This window comes from Triturus cristatus, chromosome 4_2 (genome assembly GCF_964204655.1).
Source record: "Triturus cristatus chromosome 4_2, aTriCri1.1, whole genome shotgun sequence".
Taxonomy (NCBI): Eukaryota; Metazoa; Chordata; class Amphibia; order Caudata; family Salamandridae; genus Triturus; species Triturus cristatus.
In genome coordinates this window covers 87676394-87702397 of record NC_140586.1, presented here as the reverse complement: position 1 = coordinate 87702397, position 26004 = coordinate 87676394, and the positions used below count along the sequence as shown (strand labels likewise).

General features: G+C 44.8%; 1 protein-coding gene across 1 annotated transcript in view; it reads left to right on the top strand.

Annotated features, from left to right (window-relative positions):
* Positions 1-26004, top strand: part of LOC146833056 (potassium channel subfamily T member 2-like) — a 783113-nt gene that overhangs the window by 192423 nt on the left and 564686 nt on the right. The window contains exons 9-10 of the mRNA XM_085599884.1: positions 9285-9379; positions 11459-11639. Of these exons, the coding sequence (XP_085456010.1) occupies positions 9285-9379; positions 11459-11639 (276 nt within the window). The remainder of the gene's footprint in view (positions 1-9284; positions 9380-11458; positions 11640-26004) is intronic.

The following is a 26004-nucleotide window of genomic DNA, read 5'->3' as shown; positions in this document are numbered from 1 at the left end:
CTTTCCGGGTACTGTTGTCACTATTACTGGACCCATTCAGTGTGGAATTATTTTACAAGGGTCACTTCACCCCTTCCCTGTCCTGAGGAAGATCCGCATGGCCGAGGCATTAATTCCCCTCTCCGGCTGATAGTCGGATCGAAACGTTGACGCTATCCCCTTCACACACCTGGACCATCTTTCCCACTACCCTTGTCCCTGTCAAAGAACAATTTATTTTGGTTTTCAAAAATATAATTTACAAATTACTGCTTTTTAATATGGCCAGGTTGCATTGAACTGTATATCGAATATCAGTTTCTGTACATTTATGTAAATACATGCTCCTCATCCTCTGTTTGACAAACTTAAAGTCCTCTTGACTCTTTCCTTATTTTTTTGAGCACCCCTTTACACTCGTTCCTTCAATTCATCTTTCCTTTATGACCCTCGGAGGTTTGTTTAACCTCAGTCCTTAATTTTTCTAATAAATACATGGTAAATAATAATTATTGTTGTGCTGCACTTCATGTTTCTGGTGAAGAAATTTACGATTGATATACGTTTGTGAGCTGACAAGTTGCGAGCTTTTAATAGGTTTAATGATCCTCACATTGAATTTACAAATTTCTAATTGATTGGTCTAGGACCATTGTTTTTTGTAACATTTACACCCAGGTCCCTGGACTATTTTGGGTTACCCCATTGGCTATAATGGTATGTCATGTAATGAGCAGATGCCTCAGGTAGAGATGAAGATAAATGGGAGGGCAATTAGAGTTTCATTCACCAATCACTGTGGCATTGTTCAATTAATTTGCATGAAAAATAGAAGCTAGCAAATTGAACCAAGTGCAAGCAAGGTCAGACAAGCCCTGAAACCAACTCACACTTTGCAAAGCTGAAGGAGGATGGGCACAGGGCCTGATCGAAGGGTGTTCACAGCAAAGAATGGGTACGTGGCAGACCACACGCAGTGGGGGTTAGGCAGCAATGGCAGGTTGGGCACATTGCCTGGCCAAGCAGTTAGTTACTGCTGCGGACAACAAAATGGCGTGCACAGTGTGGGTTGAGTGGCTGCGGCAGGTTTGGAGCAGGGCCTGGCAACAGGCTCTGCTGTACACAGACAAACGGCATGAGCGTGGGGGTTCAAAATTAAGTAAATCATAATACAACAATGACATTCACTGAAAGAAATTAAAGATAGATATGGTTCTGGCTTAAATTTGTCAAACCACTGTCATTCACCAGTTATGATTAGCAACTCACATCACAACTTGCACCACCTGCCATGCTCCAAACGTAAATTTGGCAAATTAACAGAAACAAACAAAAGACTGATCAAGAGAATAATATGGCGCCATAGTGTGTCACCCAAGCTATGGCATGTATTGTATGTGTTGCTATCCAAAACTGGCAAATTTCACCGCGTTGGACTAAAGAAGTCAGAAGCAAAGAAGTCAGAAGTTATATCCCATGACGACCAGATTGAATTCGCTGTGTCGGTTTGCCGTAATTAACCTTCGGATTGCCGAAGTTAACCGCGTGTCCCGAATTGCGGGCCGCATGATACCACAATGGTTGAATTGTACTAGCGCCACCATCTTCAATCCCTAGAAGAGTTTGGGTTATCTTTCTGGGTACTGTTGTCACTATTACTGGACCCATTCAGTGTGGAATTATTTTACAAGGGTCACTTCACCTCTTCCCTGTCCTGAGGAAGATCCGCATGGCCGAGTCATTAATTCCCCTCTCCGACCGATAGGCGGATCGAAACGTCGACGCTATCCCCTTCACGTACCTAAACCATCTTTCCCACTACCCTTGTCCCTGTCAAAGAACAATTTATTTTGGTTGAAAAAAATATAATTTACAAATTACTGCTTTTTAATATGGCCAGGTTGCATTGAACTGTATATCGAATATCAGTTTCTGTACATTTATGTAAATACATGCTCCTCATCCTCTGTTTGACAAACTTCATGTCCTCTTGACTCTTTCCTTATTTTTTTTAGCACCCCTTTACACTCGTCCCTTCAAATTCATCTTTCCTTTATGACCCTCGGAGGTTTGTTTAACCTCAGTCCTTAATTTTTCTAATAAATACATGGTAAATAATAATGATTGTTGTGCTGCACTTCATGTTTCTGGTGAAGAAATTTACGATTGATATACGTTTGTGAGCTGACAAGTTGCGAGCTTTTAATAGGTTTAATGATCATCACCTTGAATTTACAAATTTCTAATTGATTGGTCTAGGACCATTGTTTTTTGTAACATTTACACCCAGGTCCCGGGACTATTTTGGGTTACCCCATTGGCTATAATGGTATGTCATGTAATGAGCAGGTGCCTCAGGTAGAGATCAAGATAAATGGGAGGGCAATTAGAGTTTCATTCACCAATCACTGTGGCATTGTTCAATTAATTTGCATGAAAAATAGAAGCTAGCAAATTGAACCAAGTGCAAGCAAGGTCAGACAAGCCCTGAAACCAACTCACACTTTGCAAAGCTGAAGGAGGATGGGCACAGGGCCTGATCGAAGGGTGTTCACAGCAAAGAATGGGTACGTGGCAGACCACACGCAGTGGGGGTTAGGCAGCAATGGCAGGTTGGGCACATTGCCTGGCCAAGCAGCTAGTTACTGCTGCGGACAACGAAAGGGCGTGCACAGTGTGGGTTGAGCGGCTATGGCAGGTTTGGAGCAGGGCCTGGCAACAGGCTCTGCTGTACACAGCCAAACGTCATGAGCGTGGGGGTTGAAGATTAAGTAAATCATAATAAAACAATGACATTCACTGAAATAAATTAAAGATAGATATGGTTCTGGCTTAAAATGGTCAAACCACTGTAATTCACCAGTTATGGTTAGCAACTCACATCACAACTTGCCAGTGCTTTAAATGGGGGCAAAATAGTGCAGGCAGTCATTTAAATGTGGCGAGTGGGCGGGGCTTGGGGGCGGGGCTTAGGGCAAGACATGCCGATACTTATTGACTTAGATACTACTTGCAGCACATACCAAAACACATGGGAAATGTCTTTCAATGAACAAAGCAGGTTTGTTTACTTATAACAAAAAACACGAAACCCAAAGGCGGCGATATTTCAACTTTTCGTTGCTTTGTATAATGTGCAATATACATTTTTGCTGTTCTCGAGTGACACAGAAAGAAACAAGCAGACATGCACCGACAAACATTCCACACATTTCCGCTAATATAACTTCCAAGAGTGTCTCTATTGTCTCTCCCCCCCCCCCTTTCTCTCATTTTTCTCAACAATCACAGGCAAGCAAACATAAGCAGACACTTAACAAAAGAATCCGTACACTTTACAGCCATTTGAACCTGGTTACCTCCCATGGCTTTCTTAATTACGCTATCACTGGGCTGCCTCGATGTCTGTGAACACCGATATGGTATGCAAATGAGCCCACGCTGAATTGTTCAGCTGGGCTCGGCGCAGGTCTATATAAGTGCCTTAATAATAAAAAAAAAGGCCGCCAGCGTTTCATGAGTACCGGTACTCTTCTCGGCAGTAGAGAAGTGCCGGTACTCCGAGTGATAAATCTAAGAAGTGCCGGTACTCAGTACCGGTGAGTACCGGCCCATTTAAAGCACTGCAACTTGCACCACCTGCCATGCTCCAAACGTAAATTTGGCAAATTAACAGAAACAAACAAAAGACTGATCAAGAGAATAATATGGCGCCATAGTGTCACCAAAGCTAGGGCATGTATTGTATGTGTTGCTATCCAAAACTGGCAAATTTCAAAGGTTTGATGCATTTAAGTCAGATTCATAAGTCACTGTAACTTTTTTTCAGTGAATATGTATTTTTGGTTGAACTACGCACCATTTGGCTTTTTTTTCTGGACGCACAGAATTGAATTATATCAGACTAACAAAAGCACGCTTTTTGAGTGTAGTTATGTTTCAGGCACACATTTGAGTGAAAAGGCATTCTTTGATTAGCCTATAACGTTTGACTCTGGGGATGAATTTACACAAAATGTGGCAATCACTTGGCGTAGTCAGCTAAGGACCTTCATGCCAATATTAGTCCAGATCCATGAGGGTGAAAAACGTTCAAGGGAGGAGGATGACATTTGTTTTTTCCCATTTTAACTCCTATGGGAATTTTTGCTTGCACCTACAGCACAATGCGCTGAAAGAATTTACACCAAACTTAGCATGGATGTAACACTTTAGTTAGAAAATGCTCTTTTGGTGTAAATCAATTCAGTAGTTTTTGAGATCTAAGAGTTATAAAAAGTTGCTTAGTGGACTTTAAAGCGTTAATATTTTGTATAAGTGGGGCTTGTAAATCCTCCACAAGTTCAGATATTTAAAAAAAAAAAGGAATCTACTTGAACAAGTGAAACTTATCTTTTGGATCTGCTCCTTCAAAGTAGGAATGGCGGGATCTGAGTGATCTAACTGGCTGTCTCAGGAGAAAAATGTCAATTGTAGCAGCCATTTTAGGATGCTGTACACAGTCCTCATGCCATGGAAAATAGTTAAAATGCCATATAATGGGTTAGGGTAGGCACACTCAGACACTTAAGTCGTAGAAGAAGGACCCTCAAGGAGGCTTGAAAAACATTTTTAAAAACGACCTAGCCATAGAATCTGCAGCACCCCTTTTGGGATCCGCTGATCCCCAATATCCTAAATGACATCTGGGGTCCACGATACCCACTAACAACGAGGTGCCATAGAAGTAAAATTGAGACCAATGGGGTGGGCTTCACTCAATGTCAATTCACAACAAGAAGAACCCTGCTCTTCTATCAAAATATCAAAGTTATACTATATGTATCCTCTGAAAACTTCTACAAGGGCCTGTGCCATTGTATTGGGCGTTATTTACTCAGGTGGTGGTACCGACCGGCTTCACCTGTCATCATTGGCACCCTCCTATGCTTGCAGGAAAAAGTCACTTTTCGTAGGTATACTATGGAGTGTAGCTTTGTGAACGATTGCAGTAGCTTATACACTAATACGTATAAGGTCGTCAAAAAAATTGAGAATTCACTCTTCACTAAGTCAAAAAATGACCCAGAAAGGATATTAAATATGTATCCAAATGACCGCCAAAACTTTTTAATGCATAGGCCTTGGTGCCTGGTTAAAAACAGCTGACATGCTAGGACCACAAAGTAACGAGCAGCCTAAACTTTGTCAAGAGGCAGAACAGAAAAACAGACACAATGCATATTAATTTTTTACTTTTTTTACTTTTCACTTCAAATCTGTGTTGCTTTCTTAAAATGTTAGATTTTGTGTATATATGTGTATATGCATATATAGATTTATATTAATCAATAATGTCAGATCATTATAGCATTTTAAGCGAACATGGATATATATGTGTATATACCTATATGTATAAATATATACATGCACACACATATATAGATACATACATGCACACGTGTGTGTGTGTATATATTTATATATTTGAAGAAAGGTTTAAGTGAGGTTATAGTAAGTAATTGTAATAAAATGTTACGTTACATCAGAAAACAACTTTGAAATTGAATGAAAAAAACAAAGGTTAAAGGGGTGTTGTAGTTAGGCGCAAATGTCTGTTAAAACATACTATTCTAAACAAAACCACTGATAAAATAATGCTTACCATGATTTGGCTTTACAGTCTGTCACTCTTATTGGCCTGCTTTCTATTGAATAGCTTTCCTTGTTTCAGCCTCTTCCTCTTGTGTTTGTCCCTCCCATGGAACATAGCCTCTTTACCACATCTTTGGTTGGTTTCTGTTTTCTCTGCTCACTTTGAGGCTACCTCTTTTTTTCTTTTTCTTTTTGTTTCAGCACTTCATGAGAGTGCTTGTGTTTTCCAGCTGTCTCCCTCATGCGCTTTTCTCCCCCCTCCATGTTGCTCTCTGTTACCCATGTGCTTCCCTGTCTGCACTCATGTTGCTCTCTCTCTTGCCTGTGTGCTTCCCTCCCTCAGCTGAAATCTAGGTTACTCTCTTTCGCTGGTGTGTTACTCCCTGAACCCCAGTGTTTTCTCTCATGTGTTGTATCGAATACGGGACGTTACAACGCATGCGATACATCGCATGCCATTACAACATGGTTGTTACAACGACCGCGCGGTTACATCGCATACCATTACAATGCAAGTTGTTACAACGACTTGCTGTAGGGACGCTGGATCTTGGAATAGTATAATTTACTATTCCAGCTCCAGTCTGTTCAACAGTATCCAACACCTTTTGATCCCTACAGCAAGTCGTTGTAATGACTTGCGTTGTAATGGTTTGCGATGTAACAACTCGGTCGTTGTAACGACCGCGTTGTAATGGCATGGTATGTATCCAATGCGATGTAAAGGATGTTTCCTGTTGCATCTCCCCGCCCACTGTGTTGCTTCACCCCCAACTCTTTCCCAATCCACAATCGCACCCCCTCATCCATTTTAATTTTTTAAAGCACTTTTACTCTGTTAGGAAAAGCACTTTTGCACTTCTTTTTTAAAAATTTACAGATCTATCTCGGATCTCTAAATAAAAAGAAAAAAAAGGCCATGAACCTACAGTATTTTGGGCCATGCTGCACAGCAGCGGCGATGCTGTTTATCAGTGCTAAAAAATACTGGCAAAGCCAATAGGTCTCATAGGCTCTTGCGAGTGCTCGTTAGTCCTGAAGAGACAGCGAAACACAGCCATACAACTAGAAAATGCCAGATGCTGAAGCTGCTGTGTTTTCACTTTATATGGAGGATTCTATGTTTTTTCAGCACTTAGATGTTGGCGACTCAGGCCTGACACAAACTTCTAACAGCCTGGGCTACTTGGAAGATTTGTTTTCTCACTTCTGTGACCATGGTACCACAGTCACCGTAACCCTAGAGAAAGTGTCAGATTCCAGTCTACGTTCCTTCCTTACCACCTAACATTCATCTCCTCCCTTTCTTTGTAGCAACCCACCAATAACACCTTTCATCCAAGCTTGAAAGAGGCAAGGCAGCATCTCTGCTGGTACCTCCAACAACTGTACATTGTAAATTGTCCAACCTCAAAAGATTTACATTCAGTTGTATCACAATCACAGTAAAGCTTAGAAGGAGACCATCTCCCTTGCCTCCCTTTCTACTAAAAGAAACATTGCTTTGGTCAATATATATGAATAATACAACATTTATTGGAGAACAACATTCATTTAAAGGAGTAAATTCTTTCATACGCTATAGGCAAGGAAGACCAAGGGAGTCTGTGCATGAGTGCCTGGAGGCGTGCTTGTAAATGCACTTTGATCATCCTTTTACTTTATAGGGGCAGTATTCTTACTTATTCAGATCTTAGGGCAGCATTTCCTGGAGCCAGGCACGCTTCCCTCTCATTGACAGACTTTCCAACTCACACAATGCCACTGTGTTTCACACAGTATTGCTTTCCTTCCCTGGTGAAGAGCTGATATCACTTAGTGAAACAAAAAGTGAGCTAGAAACACTTGCATAGGGTGCGCTTCCAGCTCATGGAAGTAAGCTCTGCATAGACGATCACCATTCCTGGGTGTGAAACCTCCCCAGGACTTCGGCAGTAGCCTCTGAAGCACGGTGTTTTAGTATGGGGGGGGTGAGTAGAAGTGCCTTATGCTGTGATTAGCACAAAGACCCGCCTCTCCAAAACTCCACACCCTGCACAATGAAACTTTTCAGAAGTTGGTATGTCTGCGATAAGATCCATGTGTTCACTTCCGAGAACCTCACTTAGGTGCCACAGCACATGACACAAAAAGTCTTATGTACCCTTCTTTGATGATGATGGAGCGTCGCTAAAAATCAGCACTTTTAATGGGTTTCTCTTATAGGGGCTGATTAACAAGAGCCTCTGCCCTCGTATCGGAGTCTCCGCACTGCAGTTTCTCATTGAGAAGTTTCCCCGTGACTACGGAGGCTCTGAGTGTGCTTGAAGGGTTGGTCACTGTGGTTTTCTGGATGTCCTGTATCTTGGCGTTTGCAAGGGTGGCAGAAGTGGAAGGGCTGGATCAGCGTGGCCTACCTTAGTGCCTAAAGATGGGTCAACCAGCAAGTTAATAGGGCGAGCCGAGCCAAAGATCTTGCTTGACTCTTAGAGCCAAAGCTCCAGCGAAGCCATCAATTTACTTGGCATGTAAATCACGCAAAAACATCATGTGCAAGTAGAACTAACACTCTTCAAAATTTAAACAAGTGTATTTCTTTAACATAAGGACGTTTTTCACTTTAGTACTTTAAATTGTATCAACGAATCAAGTGACATTTATCATAAGTAGCAGTTTATAATCGTGGAAACATTCATGATTCCACCCCTGCCCAGACGATGATATAAGGCTGTCATGTGCCCCATTGCACAGACCATATTGTCATGAAAGATGCAACATTATAGGCAATTAAACTGCTTATAGTATAGCACACATCCTGAGCTGAATGACTTCAAATGTGACGCCCCAGGAGAAGGAGCTACAGTGAAATGAAGTCACTCCCTAGGAACACACAATTGGGTCAAGCGGGGAAGCTGGTACTTGAACCCCGGTTTCTTGTCTACACACCCTGCAACTCAGCCACTGGATGGATACCTTCCTTCCCTGCCCCCTTTTACTTCAGAGGACTATTCGTTGTGGTTAATTCTGGGAAAAGCTCAATTACCACTATGTTAATAAAATACACTTACCACACATTAAAGGAAGCTGACTCACTACAAAATTAAGGGAAGACGGTGTGCACTGTTTTTAGGTCTGCCATTAGCCAAGGCCTTTTGATTTTACTAAAAATATATGCATAATACTTCTAAGGAGAGGCTTTTTGCCAGGCACATTCATCCATTAATGTTCTGTTGTGTCATTCACATTTTAATTCTGCCCACTACTTCATACAGCCTTAGGAAAAGGCTAGCCCACTTCAGCCGTTGGCTGATGTCACTGCGAGTAATGGCACTCTTCCCCTACAACAAACAATTCAAGAAGCTGCAGGAATCGAAAATGCGTCTATGATCAGATCTGGCCAGGCTTCCATTTTGCTATTGCTCGAAAAGATTGTTTCTGGTTAAGCTCGCCCGAGAAAATAATTTGTTCCATCTTTCAGTACTTTTCACAGGCCCAACTAGGAAGATGACAGAGTACATGGGGCCTCGTCCGGGATGAAAACACCTTCCGCACCATACCACCTTTGTGTTTCTTCCATTGATCCACTGACGTTTCGCACACAGAGACATACTAAATCGTTTTCTTTAAATTACTTCTCATTGCGCTTACCTTCCTCTTTTTTTGACGCTCTCTCCTCTTTTTGTTCAACTCAGAATGATCTCCACCGGGCAATCCAGCGGACACACTCCGCCATGTTCAACCAAGTCCTCATCCTCGTTTGCACGTTGGTCTGCCTCATGTTCACCTGGTGAGTACTGTATGTTCACTTCTGTCACTGAGCAAGGCCCAGAACTCACTCACCTTGCCCGTTCGGTTTCTTAATATTACCAATAAAGTTAATCAAAGGAATGGACGATTTAGAAAATAATGTGCACGGCATGTATATGTGTGTTTTTCTGTTGTCAGATACCCTGTATCGTACATGTCAGTGATTCATTTATTGGTTTAATGAAACAGGATAGAGTGGATTTTGCCTGATTTTGTGTGGGCATTCCAACAGGAATTTAATCAGATTCCCGAACTCATATTATGCATTATTTATACGGCCCTAGCCTAGCTTGGGAGCAACAGAGCTCCTTACACTATTACATCACTGAATTACACAACTACATACATTTTAGGCACAGGGAGATTAAGTGATTTGCCCAGTACCACTCAATTTAGATAACGCGCCAAGGCTGTGAGTCGAACTCAGTCCCTACATTCAAAGTCTGTAAACCACATTTCCTTGCCTCACCTTTTTTTCCACATTTGTTCATGCTTGTGATACCTGTTCACATCCTTTGGCTTGGAGATATGCAAGGCATCCATATGGGTGACCAGCATGCTTGCATTGATGCCCACCACATTCAGCATGTCCAATGAACCGTTTCAACTAGAGCAGCAGTTCTTAACCTCGTAACTTCTGTGGACCTCCACTTAATCATTACTAAACTGTAGGGAACCCCACTGAATCATTATTGGAATCCGATGACCTCCCACTGAGTCATGACTGAAACCAGGGATACGGGCATAAACATTTTTCGATGATTTGAACTGCAAAATAATGCACAAAAAAAGAAATAACCATTCATCAAAAAACACCTACATGATTAAATATGTAATTTACAAATAAAAAAAAGAATCCGAATTTTAGTTTTAATGAGAGGGTTGGAGCTTTTCTAAATTCAATTTTTGGCACTCATTGTCCATACTATATTTTTTTTGATGCACTTGTACTTCTCCCACCAATCAATCTGAGGATACTAATTTAATTTTTAGTCTCTAATTTCAAATTCCTTCACATTTAGAGAACAATCAAAAATGTTAATCTTTAAATGTTGCTTTTTCATTTCTATACACTTTATTATTCTGTTAATAATGTGTATTTTCTAAGCAGTCCCGGACCCCTGAGTAGGCTTAGTGGACCCATAGTGCTTCCCGGACCACAGTCTGAGAACCACTGAACTAGAGGCTACACTGAGCTTTGAGGCAATTTCCACATACCTGATGATGGAGATCCTGAGCTTCTAGAATGAGGAGCCCTTGTTCAAGTTACTGTACTGTAGTCTCATTACAGATGACTAGTTTTTTGCCCATGCTCGCACTCCCACGAACCATTATTTTCCGTAAATGTGTAAGAAATTTCTTACGGATAATCCTCCACTTTTTTGTTTAAACATTGGGATCTCTGCCAAAATGAGGGTGTTTCTCTATTAGCATTTGTGTTTATTTGTATGGCATTTGCTTATACACCATATGGTGTCAAACAGCTTCAAAGTGGGAGGGTGCAAAGTGATTATCAATATTGTTTTTTAAATTGTCACTGTAATATGATTAATATGGACCATAATGGGATTTGCAAGTTATCCGCGAATAATTAATTTCAAGCTGTTATGCTAGAATCTATTTCGAAGTTTGTCGAGCGACTACTCAGAACCATGTTCTTTATCTAATTTGAGGTGTTGGCCAGCGGGTTGGTGAAGAAATGAGGTTTCGTATTCATTGTGATGGGGGTGGTTGTAGTTTGTATGGCATATCCTTGTGCCTTTTATTTTTACCGGATATTTGATGTATGGATCCACTTTTAGGCACTTGAGATTCTTCTTTGGGTGGCAAATGTCGAAAAAATTTGAGGAACCCTGTGCCTGCACGTGCTGATTTATTCAGACATCTCTGACAGCATGTGATCAATGTCTTCTATAACCACTGTGAAAGAATGTTGGTAAGGTCTGATCTGTGACACGTTAATGAGAATAAAAAGAAACACTGATTAGTTTGAATAAAGGTCACTTTTGTGTTCCATAATTCTTGTTTGATGCTGACTCCCACGTTTCTCCATCTGCAGTATATGTGGCATCCAACACCTGGAAAGGGCCGGAAACAACCTGACCCTCTTTGACTCGCTGTACTTCTGCATCGTTACCTTTTCCACTGTGGGCTTCGGTGACGTAACCCCCAAAATCTGGCCGTCCCAGCTTCTCGTGGTCATCATGATCTGTGTGGCACTCATCGTGCTACCGATCCAGGTAACGTGGTGATCTTGCAGGTCTCATTTTGCTATCCACCCAGATAATCTGGTATCATTGCGCATCCCATCATACTAACTTAGATCATGTTGTGTTTTTGCATGCTCCATATTACTCCTAATCTAGGTAATCTGATACCCGGGCATGTCTCATTGAACTCCTGATCCAGGTAATCATTTGCCCTTGTAAATCACACAGCGCTTCCCAGTTTAGCTAACCCTCTTCCTTGAGCATGCCATAAGGATCCTAATTGGGGCATCCACTCCTCTTGTAAATCCTACTATATACCCAGTTTGTCAGGCCCCCTCTCTTGTGTCCATTTTCCTCCCAATCCAAGTAAAATGGCTGCTTCTCATTACCTGTTGAGCTCCTAATACAGATTTACTCCTTGCAGTTTCTGATCGTGGTAATCAATTATTCGGCTCATTTCCACATTCTGTGTTGCTATCGATCATAATAATTAGCTTTTCCAAGTGTGTTCCCGATCTCATTCATCGGACCCCTTTCACATCCCATAGAAGTTCCTGTCCATGAATGCTGGTCCACACACGTTCATAATGCTCCTAAATTTGACAATAGATTATCTGGCTCATTTCCACATGCCGTTGTGTCCTGGGCTAGGAGATAAGCTCTCTATTACAGGACCCATTGTGTTTCAAACCTCCTTGTATATCCCACCGTTCCTAAAATCTGGTATATCTAGCTCCCACAGGCATTTTGACATCTTCCTGAAACGGGCAATCCCATACCGACCTCATTTCCACATCCATCTGTGCTCCTGGTTAATGAAGCCTGTGCCCTGCAGAAGACCCATCATGTGCCCCCTCAGAATAACTAGTGCTAGAGACATGTAACTGTTACTTGGGTCACAGGCAAGTAACTTTTTTTGTTTAAAGGTTCACAGCTTGTGCAACTCGATCGTGATTCAAAGGCTTCCCTCTCGCACTGTTGCTTGCCCCGATATGATCTGACAAGCTGTCTGAGACACTATTTGTGTTTGCTGAGCCCTCATTAAGAGACAGGACCAGGATCAACATCTTTGATATAGTACCTTTGAAAAGCTTTGTACACTGAATGAACTAGTTGTATCCCTTGCCACCATGCTGCACTTTTAGCTTGACACCACCCTGGCCACCATGCTATGATGGTGAAGGCTCGATGTGCATTCAGCGTGGTCGGCTTCCAGCAAGGGATATTGGCTGTGGTGCAGAACACTGCTCGGCATGAAACGGCAGATCCTGTGTACTTGCACTGCAGGAATTCCATTCCAAGTCCTGGATGCATGGACACTTGATGCCTTTCAGTCCATTTCTTAACAGGTACCACTCCAACAGTGAAGCCCCTCATAGAATTGTGGTGGACACCGGGTGATGAAAAGGGACGTGCATCAGAGCATCCCTTCTAGCCTTATATAGATCCCTGGGAGAGTAAACTTCGGCCCTTGAAACTAAAGGATCCAGTTACACCCAGCTGATGGGAGTGCTCATACTGTGTGGGGTTTGAGATTAAGTAAATCTTTAACAATGACGCAACATGTGTCCCTTAATGCTATGTCTGGAAGATACAGAGGGGCATATTTATGAGGGCTTTGCATCATGCTTGCACCAGGCAACGTGGTACATGCACCGCACAAACCCCTTAAGTCATATTTATGAAGCCACGCAAAGCCACTTTGCGTTACTTTGTATGGCTTCAAAAATATGAAGTAATGCAACGCAGTGCACATCACTGCATTGCATTACTCTGCGCAAGGGAGGCGTTCCATGGGCGTTGGTTTGGGTGTTCTGATGCAAATCCCATATTTTTCCATGCAATCCCACATTTACCAAACTTGGTAAACCTGGGAAAGCTCCAAAAAGTTACACCTTCCCAGGTGAGGTGTGACGTGGAGAAATGTTTATTTCTCCTTGTTTCTTTCTCTTTCTATATGGGCTGCATTATGCAGCACCCATAGAAAGAGGAAAACAAAACGTCTCTATGGATTGTTTTTGTGCAGGAAGGTGTGTCTTCCTGCACAAAAACAATCCTACCTACAACACAAGCACCCTTGCACCATGGTGCAAGGGTGCTTGCGTTGGCGCTAGGCTGCCAAAACAGCGCCAATGAAGGGGGAAGGACAGGAATGCGCTGTATTGGATAAATATGGCACAATACTGCCCTTTCCCTGTGACACAGGGCAGCACAGCAAGGTTAACTAGCTGCGCTGCCCTGCGCCACAATTCTCGTAAATATGCCCCATAGACCATATCTCTCAAACAAGACTATAAACAAGAACTACAAAAATCAACAGGTCTCGCCTATGCAGCAATGCCACTGTACAACATGGCTAAATTGCTTTTAAGGGCAGCTGTTGGTGTTCTCAATGTTGGTTTAGCCATGTTGGACAGCAGCAAGACCTATTGGCTCTTCTAATGCTTGTTTTCATTGCATTGGAGAGTGATCCATTAAGCAAAATTCTGTTTTCTCTGCCTGGCTGTAGATTTTTACACCTTTTATATATATATATATATATGACTGACATGTCAGTTAGTCTGAAGTCCTCATCCCCCCCAGTGTAAATTTATTGTTCTTGACACTGGATGCAACATGAAGAACCTGCAGCCCATGCTCTCCACCTAAGAAGGAAGATGAAAGGCCAGTCCCTACACTGTGTTGTGTTCCCAAGCAGAAGGCATTTTTTTAATAAGATGTATTACTTTACTGACCATTTCTTGAAATATTTTGGAAGTTGAGGACACGCCAAAGCTTAAACATTTGCAGCAGAATAGTCCCAGCTGGACTGGAAAACGTTGTGATGTATCGCAACTGAGGGTCGAGCTCTAGCTGGTGGTAACCTTTGAAGAGATCCAGCTTAGAAAACACACAAGCTCCATTCAGACAGCTGATCATGTCATTGAGGTGATGACCTAAGTGTCTGTTTCTTGATATGGCCGTAGGTGATAGAGACTTCTAGCTGCAGATTCCTTACCTTATCCAGAAACTTTTGCTGAGTGTTAGACCTGGCACATTGGCGTGAGTCTCCCTTCCATTTTTTCGCTGTGCCTCATGTATTTTTTGCTGGTGTTAGTTGCTCAGGGCACTGTGCCACTGCTGTCCAGTGCCACAGTGCAAGTGCTCCCTTTTGTAAATTAATGTATGATTTGTGATTCCATGATTGGTTGGTTTGGTTTACTTGTCAGACCCTAGTACAGTGCACCAGGAGTGCCCAGGGTTTGTAATCCAAATACTGCTGGTGGGCTTGCAGCACTGGTTGTGCCACCCACAGAAGCAGCCTGTAAACATGTGTCTAAGGTCTGCCATTGCAGGGCCTGCGTGCAGTCTGGTACTGTCATGCTGACTGGGCAAGTGCTCCCACTTACCAGTCCCTAAACCTTCCCTTTTCTTCATATCAGACACCCCTATGGTAGGCCCAAGGGAAGGGTGCATTGTAAGGATAAGGTAGGACATGCCCTGGTGTGTGTGGCATGTTCTAATAGTGAATTACAGCCATTTTCGTTTTTCACTATTGCAAAGCTACCTGTTCTCCATAGGCCAGAATGGGCAGTTTGGTTATTACATTTTATAATCCTAACTGACTCGGAGAGCATGGTTGAAACGAGAATTTAGTATGCCTGAACTCAGGATGATAAAATACATCTTTTAGTAAAGTTGATTGTAACATTCTGTGTTTGAAAATGCCACTTTTAGAAAGTATTGGACAGAAACAATGGCTTGTATGGCTTAATAACCAAATATGTAATACATAAAGCCCAATGGCAATAACAACAAAGGGTTAACGTGACGTCGGAAAGGAAAAATCACCACACACATTAGAACCTTGGTAAAAAACATAGTTCTTTATATTTACAATGAAAAAGTCTTAACTAAAAACAATTTCACGGTATACATTCCAAACAAAATGACAGTTTCTTTAGACAATTCTAAGAAGTGTCCCAGTGAAAAAACAGTGACAAACCTAAACAACAAGATTTAAACAACACAGTGCAACATGTAAAGGTTTCAATTATTCATTATAAGGGCGACCAAAAAGTAAATTAATGAGATGCAGTTCAACAACACTTATTTATCATAAGTGTTGGATAGTGGTTCGCCTCATAAATCTCATCAACGACGTTTCGACCCTATTTGCAATAGAGGGTCTCTTCAGGACAATTTAGTGTAGGGACACCTAGGAATTAAATGAAAATACCTTCAATATGCGATATTATTTAGAGAAGGAGATGTTATATCAAATTGGTATGGTTGGGCCTTTCTACCTGAATGATAACGATAATAACCAGCACGTCAAAAGAGTGTCACCGTGCTAAGAGTGAAACAAAATAACTCACAAAGTACCCGGCCGGGTGCTGCGGATGTAAAATATAGAAGGATTAATGTTCGCAGAACAACGGGTAAATGCACAAGTGTACTGGTGCATAACGTTGTCACTTACCCATGTGAGGGTTAAAGCAGGAGGAAACAATTCCACAATCGGATTTCTCTCTCATATGCCCAATTCATGCATTTATGCGCAAGCGAAGAGGTGTAATAACGATGAGGCTGACAGATGTAGCCATAATGTTTTCACCGCGAGTTCAATGTCGCTGGTGCCGGGAATTACTAAAATCAGAATAGAAGAAAAATAGAGACCTTATAATAAGGTTTATCTATTCACCACCTCATTCAATACGTAAGTGTAGAGATAGTTTTCTTACCTCTCACGAAAACGATCTTTCGTCTGGCGCTACTACGGGCAAACAGCAAACAGTCCGCTTGGTACAATCACCCAGAGTGGTGAACTCCGATCGAACTTTAAACGTGGTTGGCTGTGTGCAAACCAATCATGTCCTTCCTTTCACGCGGGGGAGGTTGCTAGGTAACTCGTTACACACACAGTGTTGTTCCAACAACTCATGGCCAATAAATATATATAACAAATGTTTCGCAAAGCTAATATATTGCAATACTTATAATATTATTTTCACAAGCTGAAAGTCCACTATTATAGAGTGAAAAACTATAGAGTGAAAAATTATAATGCAGGCATGCATGAACCTATGGAAACCAATCACGGCACTTCTAACACGTTACAACGGTTGCTACGCAACTAAGCGCGGTTCATTTTCTCATTCACTACTCAATGTGAATGCACTTCAACGGAATCAAGAGCTTATTTTTGCTGTAGTATTAGGCTTGGTATTGTAATATGCATGCTATCAGAATATCGCTGTTGCATAGAAAGTTTTAATCACGTTAATTCCACCGTACAACTTTATTGTACACCATTGACTGACACATTACCGTGGTGGCTTAGTAATGAGACGCGCTTATTTGCGTAGAAACCGTTGCAACGTGTTAGAAGTGCCGTGATTGGTCTCCATAGGTTCATGCATTCTCTCATTTACCACCTAATGTGAATGTACTACACGGAATCAAGAGTTTATCTCTGCTGTAGTATTAGGTTTCGTATTACAACATGCATGCTATCAGAATATCGCTACTACACAGAAAGTCTAAACCACGTTAATTCCATCGTACAACTTTATTGTACACCATTGACTAACATATTATCGAGGTGGCTTCGAAATGAGCCGCGCTTAGTTGCGTAGCAACCGTTGTAACGTGTTAGAAGTGCCGTGATTGGTTTCCATAGGTTCATGCATGCCTGCATTATAATTTTTCACTCTATAGTTTTTCACTCTATAATAGTGGACTTTCAGCTTGTGAAAATAATATTATAAGTATTGCAATATATTAGCTTTGCAAAACTTTTGTTATATATATTTATTGGCCATGGGTTGTTGGAACAACACTGTGTGTGTAACGAGTTACCTAGCAACCTCCCCCGCGTGAAAGGAAGGACATGATTGGTTTGCACACAGCCAACCACGTTTAAAGTTCGATCGGAGTTCACCACTCTGGGTGATTGTACCAAGCGGACTGTTTGCTGTTTGCCCGTATTAGCGCCAGACGAAAGATCGTTTTCGTGAGAGGTAAGAAAACTATCTCTACACTTACGTATTGAATGAGGTGGTGAATAGATAAACCTTATTTTAAGGTCTCTATTTTTCTTCTATTCTGATTTTAGTAATTCCCGACACCAGCGACATTGAACTCGCGGTGAAAACATTACGGCTACATCTGTCAGCCTCATCGTTATTACACCTCTTCGCTTGCGCATAAATGCATGAATTGGGCATATGAGCGAGAAATACCGATTGTGGAATTGTTTCCTCCTGCTTTAACCCTCACATGGGTAAGTGACAACGTTATGCACCAGTACACTTGTGCATTTACCCGTTGTTCTGCGAACATTAATCCTTCTATATTTTACATCCACAGCACCCGGCCGGGTACTTTGTGAGTTATTTTGTTTCACTCTTAGCACGGTGACACTCTTTTGACGTGCTGGTTATTATCGTTATCATTCAGGTAGAAAGGCCCAACCATACCAATTTGATATAACATCTCCTTCTCTAAATAATATCGCATATTGACGGTATTTTCATTTAATTCCTAGGTGTCCCTACACTAAATTGTCCTGAAGAGACCCTCTATTGCAAATAGGGTCGAAACGTCGTTGACGAGATTTATGAGGCGAACCACTATCCAACACTTATGATAAATAAGTGTTGTTGAACTGCATCTCATTAATTTACTTTTTGGTCGCCCTTATAATGAATAATTGAAACCTTTACATGTTGCACTGTGTTGTTTAAATCTTGTTGTTTAGGTTTGTCACTGTTTTTTCACTGGGACACTTCTTAGAATTGTCTAAAGAAACTGTCATTTTGTTTGGAATGTATACCGTGAAATTGTTTTTAGTTAAGACTTGTTCATTGTAAATATGAAGAACTATGTTTTTTACCAAGGTTCTAATGTGTGTGGTGATTTTTCCTTTCTGACGTCACGTTAACCCTTTGTTGTTATTGCCATTGGGCTTTATGTATTACATATTTGGTTATTAAGCCATACGAGCCATTGTTTCTGTACAATAATCAATACCCAGGCTCTGTATGAGTAGGGTCCCCTTGTTTTTTGTTAAAAAACTTTTAGAAAGTAGGCATTTTCTTGTCTAACCATTCAAACCTGCCTCTGCTAGGCTGTGTGTATTCCTTTGTCTGGAGTTTGAGTGACAGGGCTGGGAAATTCCAGGAGACAGGGTGAGGTGTCCCAGTGGTGAATAGAGAGATCTGCATCCAGATGGGTGGGAGGAGTTGCACCTGGGACCTGAATAGGGCTGTGCCTGCCTTCCACAATGCTAGCTCCACCACCTGTGGGGCGTCTAATGTTTCTGCCCTGCACTGCGAAAGGAAAGGAGAAGCCTGGTAAACAGAGTGCTCAGGAACTGGTTTGGACTGGGCAAAGGCCCCTCTGCCTTCAACGGATTTCTGGGTATAAATATTGGGACCCTGATCCCAAGAATTTAGATCACTTTGGGAAAACAAGAAGAACCTCTGCTGAGGGATGAACCAGAAGAAGCTGAGGAGGAAACTATCCCTGAACCTGGGGGATTGGCTTACAGTGGTTGCCTTACTCCCTAAGAGAGGAGAAAGGAACTGTGTGTGTACTTTTGCTCAACTTGTGAAGGATCGCCAAGGGCTTGGAAAAGAGCTTGCCTCCTGCTGAAGTCTCAGGAACAACAGACTTCACCCCCCAGCTCCCCAGAGTTGTTTGGAAGTGCCTGGTGCTGCTGTTGGGCCTTCTGAGGGACTGCGTGTCGCATGGAGCCGGAAGCGCGACTCAAGAAGGAGAAGCGTGCCGCCTTCGGAGCTGCTGTCGTCGCATCGCGTAAAGGAGTGTCGCCGCTGCAACATCGCATCGAGCGGAAGCATCTCGCAAACGTCGGAGAAGAGTGTCGCTGCCAAGGCCGCTGTTGTCGCATCACGTAAAGGGTGTCGCCGCTGCAGCTGACACGTGGAGTCTTCTCGCAACCTCGGAGAAGCGTGCCGCATCTGGAAGATCTTCACGTCTTTATTTCTTTTGCACAAGAACTTTGCCGCATTTCCATCGCTGCGACATTGCTTGTCGTGGAAGCGCAACGCATCTCAAAGTTACATTGACTTAAAGTGTCGCATTTAAGAACTTAAGAGAACTAAGCAAAATTCTACCATCTAAAGTAACAATATTGTGTGTTTTTGTCGTTTAATGGTCTTGTGGTAAATCTATATAAAGAATACTTATTTTTGATATAAAACCTGTGTGGTGTCCATTTGTAGTGTTGTCACTTGGTTACTGTATGTGTTCACAAATGCTTTACACACTGCCTCTGAGATAAGCCTGTCTGCTCGTGCCAAGCTACCAAGGGGGTGAGCAGGGGTTATTTTAGGAGTGTGCCCCCTTACCCTGACTAGAGGAGAGGGTCCCTATTTGTCACGAGTGCATACCTGTGCCAACTAGAGACCCCCAAGTCTAATACTGAGCAATACCCCTTGCGCGTGACTTCGGGTGGCTCCATTCAGCTCCACGTGACGGTGATGGCGTAGGTAGCATTGGTTATGACGTTGCGGTACCTACATAGGCGCCAACCCAGCACGCGGACGTCAGTTCTTTTCTTTCCACGCCAGTTAAGCACCAATCTGGAAAGAGCTACCCCTCTGCTGCTTTTAGGCAGGCTTTTTTCTCAACTTTTGTCGGCATTTTTGACGACTTCGTATGCAAGGGATGTCAGGTAGGAAGACAGGTTTTAAACCATGCGGGACTTGTTCCTGCATGATGTCGGTTACCGATCCCCACCGTGTATGTCTGTGGTGTCTTGAACACGACCACGATTCGAAGTCGAGTTCAGACTGCCGGGCGATGGCTCTGAAGACCTTGAGGGAGTGGGTGATGAAGTTGCTCGCGGCCCGGCAGTCGACACCATCTAGTGAGACTGCGAGGAGGTCATGATCCTATTTGAGGAAGAAGAGGTCGCGGGATCGCTCACAGAGCCCTAAGTCCTCTTCCTCCAATTCGAGGTCATCTGGACACTCTGGGAAGAGGCACAAGAAGAAGCCCAAGCGGATTTCGACTTCACCTCAACTGGCGTCCTTCATCGAAAGAGGTAAGGAGCACCGACGCTCTAGGCACGGTTCTGAAGAGCCAGAGCCAGAGTTGACTTTGCGCTTCCCTCCATTTCCGGGAGCCGCGTATTTGAGCGGAACAACCCCGTCGGTGAGCCCTCGGGCTCGTGGGTTCGGTTGGGGCCCTATCGGGTTTGACGCCATCGGCTTCGGACAAGGCGCCAGTGGGGCCTCGGGGATCCAATCTCGGATCCGGTTTGACACCGGTCGTGCCAACGCGACTTTCCTGGTGCCGAACCCGAAGTTGGTGCCAGCGACGTCGCCTGTCGGTGGTGCAAGCCCCATCCTCATCCCCAACAACATGGAGCCGGAATGGCGTCATACGATGCAGATTCTGACGTCAACAGAACCCAGGGGTTCTATGTTGTCGCTGAGCTCTTTGTAGACTTGCTAGGCTCAGGAGAGGAATGGAAGGAGTCTGGAGAGCCTCTAGAGAACCAGGATGTCTGTGAGGACACAATGGACTGGTATGGGGAACTTGGGGAAGCCAGTGGTCTGGATACTTCCCCAGACTCTGGCATGCTCTCTCCACCTACAGTGGCTACGGAGGAGGGGGCGTCCTATGCTATGGTGTTTGAGAGGGCAGCTGAGGTCCTTGACCTGCAACTGCCTTCAGTGCAGGTCACGATTAATCTCCTGACCGAAGTCCTTCAACCTGGGGCTTCCACCTCTGAACCCCTTTTGCCCATTAATAATGCACTTACGGACGTCCTACTAGGAACTTGGTCCAAGCCTAGCACAGGGGCTCCTGTGAACAGGACGATTGCACGCCGCCATCGCCCAGCATCGGGCAACCCAAAGTTCCTCAGCCAACACCCCACCCCAGAAGGTTTGGTGGGGCAGGCCTCTACTTCCCAGGGCGCATTCCCTTCCGCCCCTCCGGTTCGGTTATCCAAGAGACTGGACTCATTTGGGAAGATGATGTTTTCTTCCTCCAGTCTGGCATTGCGGTCGGTGAAAAGCGCATGCTTATTGGGCTGTTTCTCCTACTCTCTATGGGAGACGGTTGCACAGGTGCTGCCAAAAGTCCCGGAGGAGGCCCAGTCTGTGCTCTCCCAAGCTGTCAAGGACAGGAAAGGTGCGGCAAAATTCACCATACGGTGTGGTTTAGATACAAACGATTCGCTGGGCAGATCTATTTCAATGACAGTGGCCTTGAGGTGCCATGCCTGGCTTCGCACATCTGGCTTCTCGGGGGATGTCCAGGCCAATTTGAGGGACATGCCTTTTGATGGAACCCGCCTTTTTGGGGTAAAGGCAGACTTGGCCCTGGTCAGGTTTAAGGACTCTCGAGCTCCGACCAGATCCTTGGGCCTCTCTTCCACTCCTCGTGGCCAGTCTTCCTTTTGCCCCTTTCGTGGCAATGGAAGGGGTTTCCAGCCCTATCCTAGCCACCGTCCCGCACAGACTGCCCAAGCCGCACGTGGTACATTACATCCTCGGAATGGAAGGCAGAAGTCATCTACCACACTGCCCCCAGCAGCCACAGCCTCCAAGCACTCCTAGGCCGATTATGTAGGACCACAATACTCCAGTGGGTGGAAGAATTTGTCACCATCTCCCCTCGCTGGAGATTTATAACATCAGACAAGTGGGTCTTGCAGATCGTCCAGGAGGGCTATTCTCTCCCTTTCCTCTCTTTTCCTCCTACTATTCTAGTCAGGAACGGCTGGCGGAGGATCACTTAAAGCTGCTCCAAGAGGAAGTTACAGCTCAAAAAGGAGAAATTAAAAATGCTCACTTTGGCTCAGGTCTTCTCTGCCTTAGACCAAGGAGACTGGATGGTGGCGTTGGACCTGCAGGATGCGTGTTTTCACATTCCCATCCTGCCGGGCCACAGGCGTTACCTGCGGTTCAAGGTAGGCCACGAGCACTTTCAGTTTACCGTGTTCCCCTTCGGCCTTACCAGTGCCCCTCGGGTGTTCACAAAGGTGATGGCGTGGTTGCAGCTCATCTGCGCAGGTTAGGGGTTTCAGTCTACCCCTACCTCGACGACTGGCTGTTGAAGGCGTCCTCGCCCCAGGCAGTTGTCTCCCACCTTCAGACTACAGTGGACCTCCTGCATTCGCTGGGGTTCTCTATAAACGTGCCGAAGTCACACCTGTCTCCTTCTCAGACACTCCCTTTCATCTAAGCTGTTCTGGACATAGTGCAGTTTCAGGCTTATCCTCCCGAGCAGCGAGTCCAGGATATTCAGGTTATGATTCTGATATTTCAGCCTCTATCCTGGATTTCGGTGAGGTTGACTCTGAGGCTGTTGGGCCTCATGGCCGCCTACATCCTATTCGTAAGACATGCAAGATGGCGTATGTGGGCTTTGCAGTGGGACTTGAAGTTGCAATGGGCACAGCATCAGGGAAATTTCACCAACGTGGTTCAGATTTCGGAAGGAACTGCGAAGGATCTGCAGTGGTGGTTAACAAACTGAGATTGGGTCAAAGGCAGACCTCTCTCCCTTCCCCAACCGGATTTCACAATCATGACGGATGCCTCACTTCTGGGATGGGGCGGCCACTTGGGAGAGATGGAGATCAGGGGGTCACTGGTCTCCGGCAGAGACTGGGCTCCACATAAACTTGTTGGAGCTCCGAGTGATTCGCTTGGCATTGAAAGAACTTCTTCGCTCTGTCAAGGGGAAGTTGGTGCAGGTGTTCAGACAACACCACCGCCATGTGGTACTACAACAAGCAAGGCGGGGTGGGGTCATGGACCCTTAGTCGAGAGGCCCTGCGTCTCCGGGCATAGCTGTAACAGGGCACTACTCTAGTGGTTCAATACCTGGTAGGTTCTCTGAATGCCAGGGCAGATGATCTCAGCCATCGATGCCTAGCGGATCATGAACGGCATCTCCAGTCGGAGGTGGCGCAAGGTCTCTTTCAGCAGTGGGGAGAACCTTGGTTAGATTTGTTCATCTCCGAAGAGAACGCGCAATGTCAGCAGTACTGCACGCTGGAGTTTCCAAGACGGCTATCGCTCAGCGACGCGTTTTGTCGCAAGTGGAGCTCAGGCCTGTTGTACACCTTTCTGTCCATACCACTCCTGCCCAGAGTTCTGAAGATCAGGAGCGACCGGGCCCAAGTCATCCTTATGTCACTGGACTGGGCAAGGAGAGTCTGGTATCCAGAGCTTTTGAGCATGAGTGTCGATCCTCCGATCAGACTGCCCCTTCGGGAGGATCTTCTGTCGCAGCAGCGGGGGGGGGGTTCTCCACCCGAACCTGTCATATCTGCGCCTCCATGCGTGGAGATTGAGCGGCGGCAGTTGATGGCTTTTGACCCTCCTGAAGTCTGTAATGTTATTTTGGCGGCCCTCCACTAAGTCGGTTTACGCCTGCCGTTGGCAGACATTTGTATTATACTGTTGTACTGCTCGATTTTTCCGGCCTTTTCTTGCGTTAAAGAATAACTAGTGTGACTTCAGTCTCTTTCCATCCAAGTCTAAGGGTTAGAGTAGTGTATAGAGCCTATTTATTAGGCACTTCGACATGATCCTGTGTCCTTCCCCATAGATTAGGGCTTGCACACATATCCTAGGGGATAGATTCGTTAGTCTTAGGGATAGCCTGCCCTGTAGTGAGGGTATTTCATGGAGCCGTGCTGAATTCAGGCCTGGTAGGCCTCAAACGGGGGAGACTCCATCTTTCTTTCTGCTCCAGCAGCTTGAGATGCTTCTAGGTTAAAGGGGATGTTTTAGTTATGAGGTGTTATTCGCTTGGAGAGAACCGGTTCAGACCGGCCCTTATCGAAGGATTGTATTTTTCTTCATGCCGAAGACGCTACATCAGGCCGGCCGGCTGGGAAAGTGTCCTTGGCACGGGGAGGTACAAGAATTTGGTGGGCGGCAGGTTACGGGCTGGAATTTTCCATGAGAAAATGCACCTCTATATTAGTGAAAGTCTGAGGCAGATACTGGCACTTTTTCTTTCAATCCATAGGCGGCACCTAGCCGTTAGCAGAAAAGCTACTACTTATTCCAGGGAAGACAGATGACAAACTTGAGGGCGGAGAAAGACCAAGAGACAGATACTCTTCTAGCAGAATTGCCAGAGAGGAGAGAGTAGCCGATGAGGAAGAGGTCCCAGTGACTCGGAGAAGGGAGCTACGGAGGTGTGATCTCCAGGCGAGCCGAGGCACAGACGAGAAGGGAACCTAGATGACCATTGAGTGCAGGCTACACACGACTAAGGTGATGTCGACCCCTTTCTTATTAGAGTGTACAACCTAATCTTTCACTTTTCTTTACAGGTTATGTGTTACACAGTAATGTTATGTGCTTGCGTATATGATATGTAATAAAGTCAGTTTGTAGTGAATCAACATGTGCTGCGTGTTCTTGTATAAGAGGGTAGCCTATTCTTCTAGTCAGCTGTGACTTGACATAAACAGATGTTAACCCTGATCAGGTAAGTGGTAACTGAATAAGGGAGAGAGGAGCCCCTCGAACCAGAGAACAGGTTGTGCTCAAACTGGCGGTTCTTGTGTGATCTGATAAATAGTAACACTGATTCCCTTGTTGTATGTTATGGTGATCATAGGATGAACTCGTGCTAAGGCTGCCGTCTGGGTAGGAAGTCCTGGGTCCGTTTGAGACCGCGAGGCTAAGGCTGCCGTCTAGGCAGGAAGTCCTGGGTCCGTTTGGGACCGCGAGGCTAAGGCTGCCGTCTGGGTAGGAAGTCCTGGGTCCGTTTGGGACCGCGAGGCTAAGGCTGCCGTCTGGGCAGGAAGTCCTGGGTCCGTTTGGGACCGCGAGGCTAAGGCTGCCGTCTGGGTAGGAAGTCCTGGGTCCGTTTGGGACCGCGAGGCTAAGGCTGCCGTCTGGGCAGGAAGTCCTGGGTCCGTTTGGGACCGCGAGGCTAAGGCTGCCGTCTGGGTAGGAAGTCCTGGGTCCGTTTGGGACCGCGAGGCTAAGGCTGCCGTCTGGGTAGGAAGTCCTGGGTCCGTTTGGGACCGCGAGGCTAAGGCTGCCGTCTGGGCAGGAAGTCCTGGGTCCGTTTGGGACCGCGAGGCTAAGGCTGCCGTCTGGGTAGGAAGCCCTGGGTCCGTCTGGGACCGCGAGGCTAAGGCTGCCGTCTGGGTAGGAAGTCCTGGGTCCGTCTGGGATCGCGAGGCCGCCACTTGTATTATAAGAGGTCTTGGTATATATATATAGTAGGAATTCCCTGTCCTTAGGTGGTATATATATATGTGGTTACTTATTGTGAATAGGCCCTAGGGAGGGGGTAACGTTCTGGCTGGGTTAGAAAGGCTCTGTTGAGCGGGTTCTATCTGATCCGACAACCCAAGCAGAACAACTGTACAGAAAGGTCTATTGATCCTCTTTCTGCT